This window comes from Phyllostomus discolor, chromosome 5, assembly GCF_004126475.2.
Source record: "Phyllostomus discolor isolate MPI-MPIP mPhyDis1 chromosome 5, mPhyDis1.pri.v3, whole genome shotgun sequence".
Lineage (NCBI taxonomy): Eukaryota > Metazoa > Chordata > Mammalia > Chiroptera > Phyllostomidae > Phyllostomus > Phyllostomus discolor.
Genome location: NC_040907.2, coordinates 147,389,328 through 147,405,510, shown reverse-complemented (window position 1 = coordinate 147,405,510; position 16,183 = coordinate 147,389,328). Strand labels below are relative to the sequence as shown.

At 42.0% G+C, this 16,183-nt stretch overlaps 1 protein-coding gene across 5 annotated transcripts in view; it reads left to right on the top strand.

The window, feature by feature from the left end:
- Window positions 1-16,183, top strand: part of MYOF (myoferlin) — a 145,208-nt gene that overhangs the window by 86,817 nt on the left and 42,208 nt on the right. For all 5 annotated transcript variants that reach the window (XM_036027002.1, XM_036027003.1, XM_028511720.2 and 2 more), the window contains 8 exons: window positions 505-660; window positions 3,359-3,490; window positions 6,380-6,543; window positions 8,836-8,950; window positions 10,953-11,058; window positions 12,388-12,533; window positions 14,562-14,735; window positions 15,621-15,729. In XM_036027002.1, coding sequence (XP_035882895.1) covers window positions 505-660; window positions 3,359-3,490; window positions 6,380-6,543; window positions 8,836-8,950; window positions 10,953-11,058; window positions 12,388-12,533; window positions 14,562-14,735; window positions 15,621-15,729 — 1,102 coding nt within the window. The remainder of the gene's footprint in view (window positions 1-504; window positions 661-3,358; window positions 3,491-6,379; window positions 6,544-8,835; window positions 8,951-10,952; window positions 11,059-12,387; window positions 12,534-14,561; window positions 14,736-15,620; window positions 15,730-16,183) is intronic.

Here is a 16,183-nt window from a genome sequence, read left to right as displayed (position 1 = left end):
AAAACACACATGAGTACAGATCACTTTTATTTTCTACTTTCCATGCTTTGGTGCTTTCAAATTTTCTGGAGTGAACTTGTATCACCTTTATATTTTTTAAAAAGTGATTTTTAAAAACTAAATGAGGATTTCAGATTTGGCAAATATTGGAAAACATATGACACCTGTAACCCTGTGACTGCTGTTGATGCCTTTCTTCAAATGATGGCGAGATAAGAGGGAGTATTTTCTAAAATATCTATCAGAGCCCATTGAGTAGGTGGGGCTTCTGGCACGTGAAGGCCCCCCACCCCTTCCCTCTATGCCCTTGGGCCAGCCACAGCCTGCTGCCAGCCCTGCGGGCTCACAGTGGTTCTCGAAGATGTGCGATTCGGGAATGTGGGGCAGACAGCCTGTTAACAGTGTTTGTTTGCCCAGTAGGGCCCTGAGGGTTCAGCCTGCAAGTTTCTTTACATTTAGACTAACTCCAGCTTTGCTTCCTTTTCCACCCACTCCCATGACCAGCCGCAGAACAGTATGCCTGACATTATTATCTGGATGATCCGTGGAGAGAAAAGACTGGCCTATGCACGCATCCCTGCACATCAGGTCTTATACTCCACCAGCGGGGAGAATGCATGTGGGAAATACTGCGGGAAAATCCAGACCGTCTTTCTGAAGGTATGGCTTCCTCACTGTGTAATGTGAACTAGTTAAATGCAAAACCCATATCCCTGAGAAGGGGCTGCTTTATATAATATGCCAATCATCGAATGGGTAGGGCACTCGTGATCAATTCCAGCCCATTCTGGCCATTCCCGTGGGGCAGTAATTCCCAGAGAGTGGTCTGAGGTTTGCTGATGTTCAATCAAGGACTGTTGGAGAGATCTTCGTGGCACTGATATTAACATGGCATTGTGAAGGCTTTGCATTCTGGCATGAATTTTCCACTAATGTCTAAAGCCTCGTGCAAAGCATTGCCTTTCTTCCCTTCCCTTTTAGGGGGTGATTGGAAGTGTGCGGGGGGGCGGGGAGGGGAGAAAAAATCACATAGATAGTCCATGGAATCTATTCCCTAACCAAATGGGTCCTTAAATTGAAAATTTTTGAGAATTATTCATACTTTAGGGCAGTAATTTGGGACATTTGTAGAATCACTGGACCCTGTAAGTACCTGATAAAACTACTGGCACTCTCCTGTAGAAGAATGCACATCTCACATGCATCCAGTATTTTGTATATGATTCAGGAGCTTCCCAGAACCTGCAAGTCCAACCCAGGTTCCTGGAGTAAGAACTGCTCTGTGTGCATAGGCAAAGCCAAAGGAGGCCCCAGGGCTGGAAACAAGGATCAGAGTAGTCCCCACTTGCACGTTTACCATCCCTCTCCATGGCGACCCCGTCTGAGTGCATTGGATTTGGGAGAGAGGAATACAGAGTGAGAAAAAATAACAGTCAGGGGAGTGTTCTCTTTAAAACAAGGAGACATCTGCTAACTTTTAATAAATGTACTCATTGCTCTGTAATCAGGAGGGTGAAAATAGAACCAGAGTGATTATCTTCCTTCAAGTACCTCTTGTTGGGATAAATTTTACTTAAGATAGAACCGCAATTATAATTGACCTCAGCAGTGGGTGGAAGCAAACTGATTAATAAATAAAATTTCACAGGGGGTGGGCGAGGAGGCAGAGTGGTTTTCTCTGTGTTAGATTTTAGAACTCAGTGGATAAACAGCAAAGTGCTTTTAAGAGGATGTTTTATATATTTATTGATTTTGTTAATACTCATTATCTAGTTTAGAGAATTATTTAATTCAGTGGGGTTCTTTTTGGTCTTGGGACCCCTTTCCACAAAATAATAATAATAATAATTTTACAAAAATTGTTGGAAGACCCCAGAGAGCTTTTGTTTATGTGGGTTATATCTACTAATATTTACTGTAATAGAAATTAAAACTGAGACATTGAAAAGTATTTAATTTTAAAATAATAATAAACCCATCGCATGTTAATGTAACTTTCATGTTTTTATAAAATGTAACTGTATTTTCTTTAAAAATCAGAGAGTCAAGTGATACTGTCTTACATTTTTGCAAACCTCTTTAATGTCTACCCTTGCAGAAATGTAACTGGATTCTCATATCTGCTTCTACATTTATTCTGATGGAATAAGTTGTTTGGATAAAGGATATAAAGAGAATCTGACCTCGCATAAGTATGTAGTTTAAAAAGGGAGGGAACTTTTCCAGGTAATTGTGATACTCATCTCTGATACAGCACCAAACCCAAGTGGTAGCTTTAGAAAGGTTAATTGCAATGTGGAATCAGAAACCACATCAACGAACTTCATACTGTCTGCTACATTTAGATCCAGTGTCTATCTTGTACTTTGAATGACACTTTTATCCATGCATGGTTTTGTAATAGACATTGACCATTTGGAAAATACTGAGTTATGCTGATGTTCCTGATGTTGACACATTTCATCATATAATATCAAAAAGTCACATCCATCACTGTCACTTATAAGAAAGGTCTTTATGTGCTGGGAAGCTATCAAGCTCACTGTGACAGATACAAGTTTTCCCAAATTCTTATTTTTACCCGAAAGTCTCAATTTTATCATTGGCAACAAAATACAGTCAGTTGCTGTCCTTGACGTAATAAGGCTCACTTTGTATGTGTTCAAGAAAACATCTGCCCCAAGCCCACATTTGTCTGTCAATCACTGTTTCAAGTGAGAAAGGTATTTCATTTCTTTAAAAGGCTAATTCAGTTCAGCAATTGCACAAGCTTTTTTCAAGACATACATTTATTAATATGCACACTTTGTGTGTACTTCCCATTTCATCACATGAAATTTGAAAAAAATGTCCTCACTGATCGTGATTTAATGACATTAGTATTTTTACTGTTTTATCAAGGAACTTCTTAAGTAACGCTGGTATTTTCTTTTCTTCATGGGGAGTGATGAAGAAAACCATCACTGCCAGTGCAGTTTGCTCTCACCGCCTTGGCTGCTGCCACAGTGTCTGGCATTTCATCCACGTGGCTTTTGCACCAGCAATCCCAATGCTGATACAGTGAAAAAGACAAGTGGCATTTTAGCATGATCAGGAAAATAGTTTTGATCCAAGGCTGGCCTGAAAAGGCCTCGGGGACACACAGGGGCCTATGGATCACAGTTACAGGACCATTCGATGCTGTAGCTGTTATTTGAATCTCTGCTGTAGGGTCATTTGGAATTATTTTAACTGCATAAACATGCAGTTGGACCGGTGAGAGCAATGACTAGATGTTGGGTCTGCTTTTGGCTTAAACTTAATGTCCCAGCCTGTGCCATGCCCACCGTAATGTATCATGTTATTGTGCATCTCACAGTATCCACAGGATAAAAACAATGGACCAAAGGTGCCGGTGCAGTTGCGGGTGAACATCTGGCTGGGCTTAAGTGCTGTCGAGAAGAAGTTCAATAGCTTCGCAGAAGGAACATTCACTGTCTTTGCTGAAATGGTACATTCAATGTCATTGCTCTCTTTTCCTCTGTGTGTGTGTGTGTGTGTGTGTGTGTGTGTGTGTGTGTGTGTTTGGAGAGGTATGCTTACTTTTCATCCTTAGGGAAGACGTTCATATATCTAAACCACCAACCTTATCACTACTGCCTAACCCCAGTTCTGAACCTGAGGGGACAGGGAGAGACTGACTTGGGGTTTTATTGTCAACACTGGGACACAGTAGAGCTATTCACACTCAGACAACCCAGGAATGAGGGCAGTGGAGAGGTTCAGGGCTTGAGAGCCTGCTTGGGGTCAGGAGACTTTAAGTCACAGCAGCCCCCTTTCTCATTGAAGGGGGAGCCTCAGGTGGGTTTGCCCAAGGGCAAAGAAAAGGCTGCCTGAATACTTCAAAGACAATAGAGATAATATGTGCAAAGTTTGCCGAGTAAAAGTATACTTAGTTATTGAAAGTCTCATTACAATTAAATCAATGAAAATAATTTTTACAAACATTTCAGCTAAAAGCAGAGTTATTTGGATTTGTTTTTTCTGTACTATTTTTAACTCAAAGTGCTTATCACTGTAAGTTTGTTAAATGTATTCAGTGGGTCTCTCCTGATGATTTTCGGGTGAACTCCATTCTTCTACAGATGGGCCTTCATGTTCAAATAAGTGGGGAGACTATTTTGGGGGGGATGATTCATGCATGTTTCCTGCTGCCTGACATGATACCCGATGGCTACTTCACGACTGGGCTTCCGATCTGTTTGCCAGGCAAGAAACCCACGGCCATCTTCTGTTTTTACTCGGTATTCATTTAGCAGTACCTGGCACATAAATATTTATTGAATGAATAAATAGATACATGATAACAGAATTCATCCATCCATCCATTTATATCCATCCATCCATGCATCAATCCATTCATGCATCCATCCATCTATCTCTCCATCTAAGCTTTAGGGAACAGTGGGTAGCTTTATACCAGTCAGGGAGGCAGGTGCTGATGGTGTCCTCAAGGATCACATACATCTAGTGCAATGATCGTAAAGCTGGGTGTCTTGTTAAGCATGCTCACTGCCAGAGCCTCTCCAGGGATTCTCATTCTGTAGCTAAGTTAGGGATTACCACCAGAGGTGATTCCAGCATGAGTGGATATGGGTCATCAGTGGACCACTTTGAAAAACACATGAGAGACGCAAAAGTTCTTATGGTGTAGACTTAGAAATGCAATCGGATATAAATAGAAGGTGTGCTGGAAGTTGCAGAGGTGGCCCTGAGTGGTGGATGTTGATGACCAGTCAAATGGGCCATGTGAAGTGGAGGGCATCAGGGCACACAGAGGAGGCTTGTTTTGCATTCCTGTAGCTTTTCTTGGCATCCACCTACCTTCCAACTCTGGCTGGAGCTAAGCCCGGAGAAGCTAGCACTGAGCAAGGATCGACCAGTCCTTGTCACCCTTTTCCAGATCCTTCCCCACAAAGAGTGAACTGGGGTTTTAACTCATGTAAAGAGATGATCCGCCCATTTCAGTTATTTTGTGTGACTCTAGTTTGTCCAGTTCTAACAGCCTTTGAATACCTGGGGGGTCTCTGGTCTTTTCTTCCTGTGCGAATACAAGACCTCATTTGCAGATTTCTGGCAGTCTCTGAGGTGCTTCCCATGTACTAACAGCCCTTCCCCAAACTGCTGGTTAAAGGCCACACAGCGTTAAAGCCATGTGAAGCCCCCATCTCCACAGCTGCGGACACCTTCTTGTCCATGCCAAGCTCCTTACCTGGATTTTACTACAGCCATGCTAGCTTCCAAGCAGAAGTGATGGGAACGCCTTGTTCCTGCATTCTGTCTTTGTCACCTGGAAACCAAAGAAGCTGTGCATATGCTCTCAAGTCTGACAGCCCCTGTGACAACAGCTCCTTTTGCTGCTCCTCAAACTCATCTCCTCCCAGGGCTCAGAGTCAATATCTGAGGCAGGTACTAATGTGTCCCTGAACCCAATTTCCCCATCAGCCCCTCTGCAAACTTCTTCCCTCCTCCTTCAGCCAAAACTCCCCTATCACGTATGCAAATCATCTTTTCAATGAGCTCATCAACAGACAATGAAAATTTTAGCTTGGACCCAAAGAGGCACAGTCACCCTGGAAAATCTCAACCCTTCTGATAGTTGACATGGTCAAGGGCAGATCACTGTAGATTTCTAAATTCTAACTTAGAAAAAAGTGCCCTGTAAGCCAGAGTCTGCTATTGCCACTAAACCTGCTTCCAAAAAGGTCTTGGTCTATCCACCATGGGGATGAAGGCTCAGAACTTTTTTTTTTAATTGTTGTTCAAGTAGTTTAAAGCTCTGAACTTTTTTTAGGCACTAAACAACTTTCATGTTTCAAATGAATTCTTTGTGGACTGCCTGGGAAATGTGGCATCAGTTATAATATTGTTTCTATGGTGAAATGTGCCCCAACTTCTAGGCAGTAGACTTGCAAATAAACTTGGAAGCCTGCATATTCATGAGTTGAGGACTTCTTACAGGTCTTTAAAAGATCAGGTTCAGAAAACAATGGGGAGCCATCCAAAATAATAATGGAAACAACCAGCATGATGTACCACTACTTACAAAGCACTTTCAGAATCGTTTGCACATTTGAACTCCAGGACAACTTTATAAGGAAGATAGTATTGTATTACCCCCAGTTTACAGATGGGAACACTGAGTCTTAGAAAGATTAAAAAATTTACCCTAAGTTACATAATGAGTAACAGACCAAATTTGGTACATACCTTCTGAGTATAAAGCTTTTTCTCTTTCCATTGCTGTTGGGCCTAAGTCCTAGATAGACTTGAAAATTCATGGGCTGGTTCTGTTTCTTGCTCTCTAATGGTATTTCTCCATTTTTATTTTATTTAATAGTATGAAAATCAAGCTCTTATGTTTGGAAAATGGGGCACCTCTGGATTAGTGAGTCGCCATAAATTTTCTGACGTCACAGGAAAAATAAAACTCAAGAGGGAATTCTTTCTGCCTCCAAAAGGCTGGGAATGGGAAGGAAACTGGACAGTTGATCCTGAAAGAAGGTAAGTTTTCCATTTTCTGAGAAAAATGGTGGTTGTGGAACTTTTCCCTAGAAATTGGTAAATGAATCTTCTCCGTCACCATTTTTGATAATATTTATGTAATACCCAATAAGCAGGAGAAAGTCTATAGAAATTCATAGAAATGTAAAAAATGTCATCATTGTTCCATTGTAAGACAAACAAATATAAAAAGACTCTGGTACTAACATTTATGAAGAACTTACTATGTGTGAATGTGTCAAGCTGTGTGCTAAGCACTGACATCCTCTTATTGAATATAGACTACAGCCCTACAATGTACGTGGTGTCAAAAATTATCAAGGACCTGAGATTTTTACCTTCTTGCAAGTTTAACAATGTCACCTGCTGGGTGCTGGTAGGAGACACAGGACTCCTGCTTCAGAGAATAAGGACTTCATTGCCCACAGCAATAGCAAGACTCAGGATGAACATTTACTCTACCTCTCTGAGCCCCTGTTCCCACAGGGAGGCAAGAAGACGGTCACATGACATTTGCACATGCAATGGATTATGTAACAGGAGAGGAACCCTGAGTTTAAGGAACCCAAATATTTTATAATGGGTAATAAGCATGCTGGCTCTTTGTTCCAGACAAAACACCATCTCTGACTTCCAAAGTTTCCCATGTAAACATCCTTGGAAAGGTAGCCTGTGACAAAATTTATGGGGCCTATGTGCAGAAATTCAGGACACATGTGGAGATTTATCTCCCAACAAATAATAGTATTATCTGCTCTTTACTGAAACCTAAAGGGGTTAAGTTATCCAAAGACACTCAGGCTGTAAGTGTTACAAGTCTAGCTTGGGCGTTAGAGCCAGCATTCCACTATTATGCTGGAACATCTGTGAGAAACAATAGAGAGAGCCATTTAAATGGGTGAATGCATGGTATGTAAATTACATCTCAAAAGCTGTTATAAAAAGGAAAGAAAGGAGAAACAGTTGAGAGTGGCAAGCATGTTTTCCCTGGAGTCTGGGAGAAACCAAAGCCTGGTTTCTGAGTGTTGCCAATAGCACCAGGACCGGAGGTCCTCCTTCTCTCCACTTCCTGACAGCATACTTGAGTTTGAAGGAAACAAGCTGTGGACTTGGATTTTAAGACCTCAAACTACTTTGTGATCTCTGTCCACATTTGTTTCCTGTCATCACACAGGTATTAGGGGAGGAAGGGCGTGAGTGTGCTCTGTCTGGTCGGTTAAGACCCAGTGATTGCCCATGAGTGCTTTGAACCCATGGCAGCTTACTTTGGATGCAGGTGGGGTCGCTAGTAGGGAGAAGGGAAATGAGATTTGAATTGGACGGGAGGGAGGAAGGTTAGTGAGGACAAGGAAAAGCAGGGGCATTGCGACTGGAAAAGCAGGAGGGTGAAAGCGTGTCAGGCCTGGATGGGACCTCACAGGCAGCAGCCAGGTGCTCTGTCCCCTCCTCTGGGGCCCAGAGAAGTGACGGATGAGCCCAATTTATACAAATGGTTTGGACTATTTGTTTTCTGATTTCTTTCCAGTGCTTGATTCTAGGGGAGAATATGGCAGGGAAAGGATGTAGAAATGGTAAAGGAAAAAGAAACTTCACTTGAGTGGATACCTGGCAGAAGATTTGAGTCAACGTTGGAACCCCTGTGCTTTCCTCTGTGGGTTGTCAGGATAGTTCCATATCCAAGGGAAAATTGGCATGGCAGAGAGTCAGTATAGATTTCTCAAGTGCCCATATGGAGTCTGGAGTCTGAAATGACCTGGTTTGGCTGCCTACCTAGAAACTATCCAGAAAATTTAAACCCCTCCCTTCAGTTTGTGATACATAGACTGAGCGAGCCATGAGTAAAAATGTCCACATGGGCCTCTTGAGACTGTCTCCACTCCATTTTTAAAAATAGGGTGAATGGAGAAGGACACCTGCCCACTTGGCTGAACTGCTAGCCAAGAGTTTTGATGAGAAAAAGCTGGACAGATGAAACAGATATATGGAATATGAAGTCCCTGTGAGAAGCTGCCCTTTTTCTGTCTTCCCAGTTCCCACCCTAATGGCTGAGAGCAGCAACCCTGCTGGTCTGAGGAGTTGTCCATAATTCAGGTCTCATCGTTCCAGCAGGTCCCTTCATCAGAGGAATGTCAAATGCTGTTAGTACAAAGAGGAGTTCGGAGTGGACAACACACAGGGCTAGAGTGAGAAGGGAATTGGTGCCATCCAGGCTGTAGGTGGATCCGGACCATTGCAAAGAGCTGGGGTTGTTGGCTGCCATTTCTCTCCTGGTAACGTGAGCTTTGCCTGCAGCTTGCTGACGGAGGCTGATGCGGGTCACACAGAGTTCACAGATGAAGTATATCAGAATGAGAGTCGCTACCCTGGGGGGGAGTGGAAGCCGGCCGAAGACACCTATACTGATGCGGTGAGCAGCGCACTCCCGAGACAGAGCCTTACACATTAGCTCTTGGGATCCAGGGTCTGTGAATCCACTAACCTCAGGCATAGCTTCCCCTTCTCTTCTGCTGTGTCTCATATGCTGAACAGCCTTGCATTCATAACAAGCCACACAAGTGCACCTATAATTATTTTCTGTAAATAATTATATAGAAGAAAAGACATTGGGTCCTGGCTGGTGTGGCTCAGTGGATTGAGCACCAGCCTGCGAATCAAAAGGTTACTGGTTCAATTCCCAGTCAGGACACGTCTGGGTTGTGGGCCAGCTCCCCATCTGGGGGCGTGCGAGAGGAAACTGATCACTGTTTCTCTCACACACTGATGTTTCTCTCTTGCTCTTTCTCCCTCCCTTCCTCTCTCTCTAAAAGTAAATAAATAAAATTTTCAAAAAAGAAAACAAAAGACATTGAGCCTATTTAACTAGATGTTGGTACATGGTAAATGTTGTGCAATTTTTTAAAGTGTAAATGTTTATTATTTAATTAATGTTAAAAGTCATTACCAGTGGAAGGTTCATGTCTTTAGAATACTCAAACAGCATAAAAAGAAATAAAAAGTAATTTGCCATAATTTGTATTCTACCCCCAGCAGATAACCATTGATAGCAGTTTTCTGTTCATATACAAGTATATAAATTCTGCTGCCCACCCCCACATACATGAGTCAGACTGTGTGCACAGTTCTACAACTTGTAATTTTCTCATAAGATGTCTTGGTCATCTTTTATGTGCATACAGATCTTTTATACATTTTTTTTGCCAGATCCAATGCTGTCATTCTGAAGCTTTTTCTTCTGTTACTATTAATATATATTAGTCTTTATTAGAGAAAAGATAGCTGTAAAAATAGCTCTGAAATACTTATGAACCCCAAGAAAGAAAGACTTTTTTTCTTTAAAATCTAAGTTTGCTTTTATCAGATTTTGGAATCTTTAATAAGTGTCCTATTACAAGTTAAAGAAATAGGCTGTGTTAGGTCCGTGCAATCCTATTAGGATCGCCTTGCTCTAGTGAGCTTGAAAAGTACCTGCGGTGTTTCATCATGTGCGCCCACTGTAACCGAACAGATCCTCTTTTTGTGGACATTTACTTTCTTTCTCCCAGTCTTGGTTTTTATAAATGGTGTAACAATGAACATCCTTAGACATACATTTTTTGAAAGTTCATCTGTAGGAGAGGTCCCTGGTCAAGGTTTCAACGCACATAAAGTTTTGATGAATATTGCCGCCCTGCTTTCAAGAGGGTTGCAGGGATCGGTAGGTCCGTCGGCAGCATGTTAGAGGGCTGTTTTCCAGACACGTGCCGTCCCCCTTTAACATCTTCGTCCACTTGAGAAAATGGTATCCTGTTGCTATTTTAAGTTTCACACTCTTAATTTAAAGTGAAGCTGAGCATTTTTCCGTATGTTTATGGACCACTTTCATTTCCTTTACTATGAATGTTTTTTCATAACACTCCAGTCTTTGTTAAGAAGTGAAGTCAGTATTTAACATAAACTTTCTTCAGTCTTACGTGATCAGGATCTACAACCTCTAGCACCATTATTTCATATTTGAAAACGTGTTTTTCATGCTCTATCCATTTCTGATGAGATTTTTCCAATATAACTCCTCATAAAAACAGTCATGCCATTTCATAATATTAAATTGAACCGTATGGAACTGCTGCTAGTTCACCATTTTTGACCTATAAAAACAATTTTCCGTGATTCAACCTAATATATTCTCTAATGGTGTAAACAGAGGTATTCTAAAACAAAACAAAACAAAACAGAACAAAAGCCTAATTTTTATATGGCAGTTGTGTCTGAATAAAGATTATAGAGATTTTTCTGAGGAAGACTGGTGTCTATGATGGCATCTCAGCTGCCCTGGGCACACTGTAGCCAAGGGTGAGGAACCGTATCTCATCTTTGCACTTTAGTCGACATTATGGCTTTGTGGTAGCTCTTCATTCTTTGTTTCTTTGAAGAATGGTGACAAAGCGGCATCACCCAGTGAGCTCACGTGCCCTCCAGGCTGGAAATGGGAAGATGACGCATGGGAATACGACATAAATCGTGCAGTGGATGAGAAAGGTAACATTTTATATTTTATTTTAATATTTTTTATTTCCTGGTTACAGTTGACATTGGTTTCAGGTGTACAAGATAGTGATTAGACATTTGTATACATTATAAAGTGATCACCCCAATAGGCCTGTAGAGGAAGGTAACATTTTAGATCTATTACCTGACTAGGGGCTCTGCAGCTGCCCTGGTTAGTCAGAGTGAAGTTTCCTTGGGAGGGAGGCATCTCGCTCCTGTCGGTCGGTCTGTGACAGCCAGGTCATGTGGTTTTTACTTGCAGCGAGTCAGATGCAAAATCAAAAGGACAAGCCAGTGCCTGGACAGGGGACTGTCAAGAGTAAAAAATATGAGGCAAGGGGGCTGGGTGGCTGGACTTTGAGATGCTGGGGATCTGTGATGGGAATTTGGAAGGGAACCGGGGTGTAAATTTTCTCTTCTAACCATGCCTCATGACTGGAGACTATAAAATACCTTCAAAGTCCCATTCAGCAATAATGCAGATTGTTGACGTGGCCTCTGCTAGTGGTGCCCATGCCTTTCCATGAGCAGTCATCTAAAGTTTAAATGAATTTGGAATTGTCAAAATAGGAAAGCTGATTGTTTTTTTTTTCTTCTAAGATGGAGTAGTACAAAGAAAGACCTAGTATTGACAAAGATTTCTTTTTAAATTTATTTTTATTGTGTTTTTGCATTAACATTTGTCCCCATTATACCCCCTACTCTGCACACACCTCCTCCCCCACCCAGTAAAGATTTCAAGTCCCCTCACTGATCCCAATGCACACACCAGGCCTTCTAATGAGGGTTAACATTCAGCATAAACTACATGCTGAGCACTGATCTAGTGCTTTGCATGCATTATTTTGATTCATTCTTTTTAAAAAAGGTATATTTTACCACTATGCTGGAGAATTTGGGCTATAGGCAGTTTTACTAGCTTGCAAAAAACTTTTTTAGTACACAGCCAGTATGTGGGGATGCTGGGATTTGAACTCAAGCTGTGTGACTACACAAGCCACACACTTTTAACAACTGTCCACTTCTGTCTCTTGTACTAGGCTTTATTCTTAGATGCATTCAATGACCATGAATGACTGGAGGTATAAAAGGGAGGGGATCCCCATGGCCACCGAGGAAGCTTTTAGGAGAGCAAGCTGGGGGAATACTGCTGGATTCTGTTTGACTAAATTGCAGCAAAGTGAAAGGAGAAATGGCATTCAGTTCTGATTGTAGAGAATATTTGAGGGCAGAGAGTGACTGAATGTTTCTGGGGCGTTTATTTGGCAGTTTGGCACAAGTATATCTCATTTGCATGACCATTCACAAACTCTGTTCCAGGCTGGGAGTATGGAATTACCATTCCTCCTGACAATAAGCCCAAATCCTGGGTTGCGGCAGAGAAAATGTATCATACTCACAGACGGCGAAGGCTGGTCCGAAAACGCAAGAGAGATTCAACACAAAGCACTTCAAGTACTGCCAAGGTCAGAGGGGCAGTGGGAGGGAGCTGGGCTGGGGCTCTGCCTTCCAGACCACAAAGAATCCCACTTCTCTGTTCTGCAGAAGCCCTTTGCCAACCAGGGGCCTAATGCCTTGCTCCAGGGCTCTCAGAGCGTGCTCCTCACCCACAGGGGCAACACCAGGAACTTGTTAGAAATGCCCTACTGGTTGAGAGACTCTGGGGGTGCGGCCCAGCAGCAAGTCCCCCAGGTGATTCTGAGGCAGACTAAAGACTGAGAACCATGCAAGAGGTAGTCACAGAACAGAAATTATTTGGTGGCATAATGGGATAGTGGCAGTAGCTCAGGACCTGGAATAAGATGTATAAGGATTCAAATCCTGGTTTCATTTTGTTTCTCATTAGCAAAATGGGCACGATATCCTGCCTGTTTCTAATTAGGGAGTGTTAGGGCTTAAATGGAATAGTAATAGATTAAGTGGAACAATAATAATAATTGCAGTGATAAGTGGCGTGTTTTGTGTGTCTTTTATAATGCTAGATACTGAATATGCGTTATCTACAATCTTCGAGGTTAACATTTCTTCCCCATTTCACAGAAATTAAATAGACTTGCTCTGGGCCGTGTGTCTAGTGACTGACAGAGCCAGTGTGTGAGCCCAGGCGAGGCTCCTCCTAACAAGACTCTTTCCATCCCACAAAGTTCCTTACTCACACTAGGCAGGGTGAATGAAGTTGCTTTTCATTATATGGTGAGCTTCTTAGGCACAAAGATGGGTCCATAGTCATCTTTGTACCCTTCTTGCCTGCCCCAGGAACTTGTTCCTAATAAATAATGGAGTAGATTGAAATAGCTGATCAATGAATATTTGTTATTTAATTATCCCTGTCCTGCTGGGGTGAGAAGTTACTAGAGGCATTTGATGCTCTCCTTCCACGGGAGAGCCCCAAGGGGACGTGCAGAGAATACTGAGCCTCCAGTCAGAAGACTAGACACCTGACCCAGGCCTGCTGACGGTACTGCCGAGGCTTTGATCATATCCCCTAACCTGCCCCGCCTCCTGGCTGCATGAACTATGTCAATGCCACGGTCAGCACTACTGGAGGGTCAATAATAACATTGTGCTCGACCTGGATTTTCTGTTAATTCAAAGTTGAAAAAATAGTGCCTGCAATGATAAGAGCCTGCAATGATAAGCTCTCTAGAGGGAGCTTTTGTTTCTATAATCATAAAACATATTATGATTATATATTATTCAGTATTATTCTACATTTATTAAATCTAGTCATACCTTTCAGATATTTCCATAAAATTTCCACCACTAAGCTGTCAGCTACATGAAGACAAAGACCCTTTGTGCCTCTCTCCTCCCTGCCTCCTCTGCTCTTAACACAAGCCCTGTTACATAGCAGACACTCATATTTGGTGAGTGAATTGATTAGGATGTTGAAAACCGAGATCATTTACATACAAATAGTTTTCAGACAAAAAGTGCTATACTCAGTTATTAATTATTACAGAAGTAATATGCCCTGATCTATCTATCATGTAATTATCTATCATGTAATTATTAGTTATGGCAGCTGTTAGCATAGACAAGACATTGAAACTCTGGGGAGGGTGTTATCAATTTTTTCCTCCACATATAAAATGGAGATAATAATGGTTTCCAAACTATATCAGAATAGCAGTGTTTTCTTAAGAGCTAATAAAGTGAGAACATAGAAAGCAACTGGAGAAAGAAGCAATTTGCTTTACCCACCCCACCCCGAAAGTCTGAATAAGGTGCCTCTCCTGGTGGTACAGCCACCACCTTGGCAACACCCCACCCCACCGTAATTGTCTGGTTCTCCGTGTTGCCACAGTCGGTCAGCTCTGCAAGGGCGGGCAGCCTGCCTGTTCTGTAGTCTGTTGTGTCTGGGGCTCCTAGCCCAGTGCTTGGCACAGAGATGATGTTCAGTACTTATTTGTTGATTGACCAAATAAGTTACTTTATCAATATAAGGATCAGGATTATGGTGATCATCATTAAAACTTTTACTCCTGTTTTAGGCCATGGAAGAACTTAAAGACCAGGAGGGCTGGGAATATGCTTCTTTAATTGGCTGGAAATTTCACTGGAAACAGCGGAGTTCAGATACCTTTCGCCGCAGACGCTGGAGGAGAAAAATGGCTACGTCAGAAACACATGGTGCAGCTGCCATCTTTAAACTTGAAGGTGCCCTTGTAAGTAACAAGGTGCCGAATCTCAAATAATATTGGTCTAGGGAGAATAGGTGACCACCACTGATTTCACAGAGGTCCCTCGAGTACTGTGAGACTGCATGTAATTTGAGAGAAAGCTCCACATGCTATGTGTTCAGACATTTTTGAAGAGTGAATACGCCATTAACATATGAAAGTGCTGAGAAGGCTTGCTGCAGACACACCTGTTTAGTGTTGTTTCACCTGGCATTTTCCAGCTGTTTCTGTTCCCTCACCCTTGTTTCGGGTGACAGCTAGTAACATCCAAGGCACAGGGTCTTGGATCGTAGCTTGTAAACTACAGCTGTTCAATAAACTGAGAAAGTTAAATATACACATACAGGAGGGGGCGGGTGAGGGGCAGAAGGATGGCTGACAGAATAGAGAGCAATTTGTATGGAAGCTCAATAAAGAAGGCAGTGAGGAAGAAAACAAGCAGAAAGGCAGAAGGAATGAATAATAAAATGATGGTGGTTGATCTAAAAAATGATGTGGTGACTGGAACAGCCTGTTCTTCTGTTTCTGCACACTGACCCGGCTTTGTTATTCTTCTGCTGCTGTCGCTTCCTCCTCCTGTCCTTTTAATTCCCTTACTTTCTTCCCTTACTTTAATTCTTTTACACGCTTGCTTTTCTTTTTCTTTCAGTGTCAGGGTTTGGTAAGCCTGAACTTGAGGTAGAAGGTCTGGCTTCAACTTCCTGCTCTATTGCCTCTGGCTAAGTGACAGTCACTGTCCGGGGCTGTACTCATCTCTGAAAATGAAGTGACTGGATGAGGGAAATCTCTTTGAACAGCCACTATCCCCGAAGTTTGTGATTCTTGCCTCTTCAGTTTTGGGTACCACTAACTGACTTTCTGCCTCCTTAGGGTGCAGACACCACAGAGGACGGAGAAGACCCAGACAAGGAAAAGCAGAAGCACAGTGCCACCACCGTGTTTGGGGCTAACACTCCCATTGTTTCCTGTGATTTTAACAGTAAGTCTTGAACATGGGTCCGTGCGTCCTGACATTATGATTTTTATCTCAAGAAAACGCTTCAGATCACCAAATATAATAAAAATGTACTTTTGTTTTTATCATTTGAGGAAGGAGATTTCTTAAAATACAGCTTTAAAAATTATATTTGGGGTAGAAGGTGGTCAAATCATTAACTTTAACATAATCTGTTCAATATATACTTGTCCTACTATTAAGCCCCCCAAAAGATGACTTTAATTAGAAAAAAAACATTTAAAAATTTAAGTAAATGTTGGTTTCCATGATAAGCTTCAGGAGTGTTGGAATGAGGCAGACCTACTCAGTAATGATAATAATAGCAAATCATTATATGTCTTTAGAAAGTAGGAACTATTATTGTTCCCATTTTATGGTGAGGAAGTGGAGGTGCAAAAAGATTACATAACTTGACTAAGGTCTTACATCTTATAAG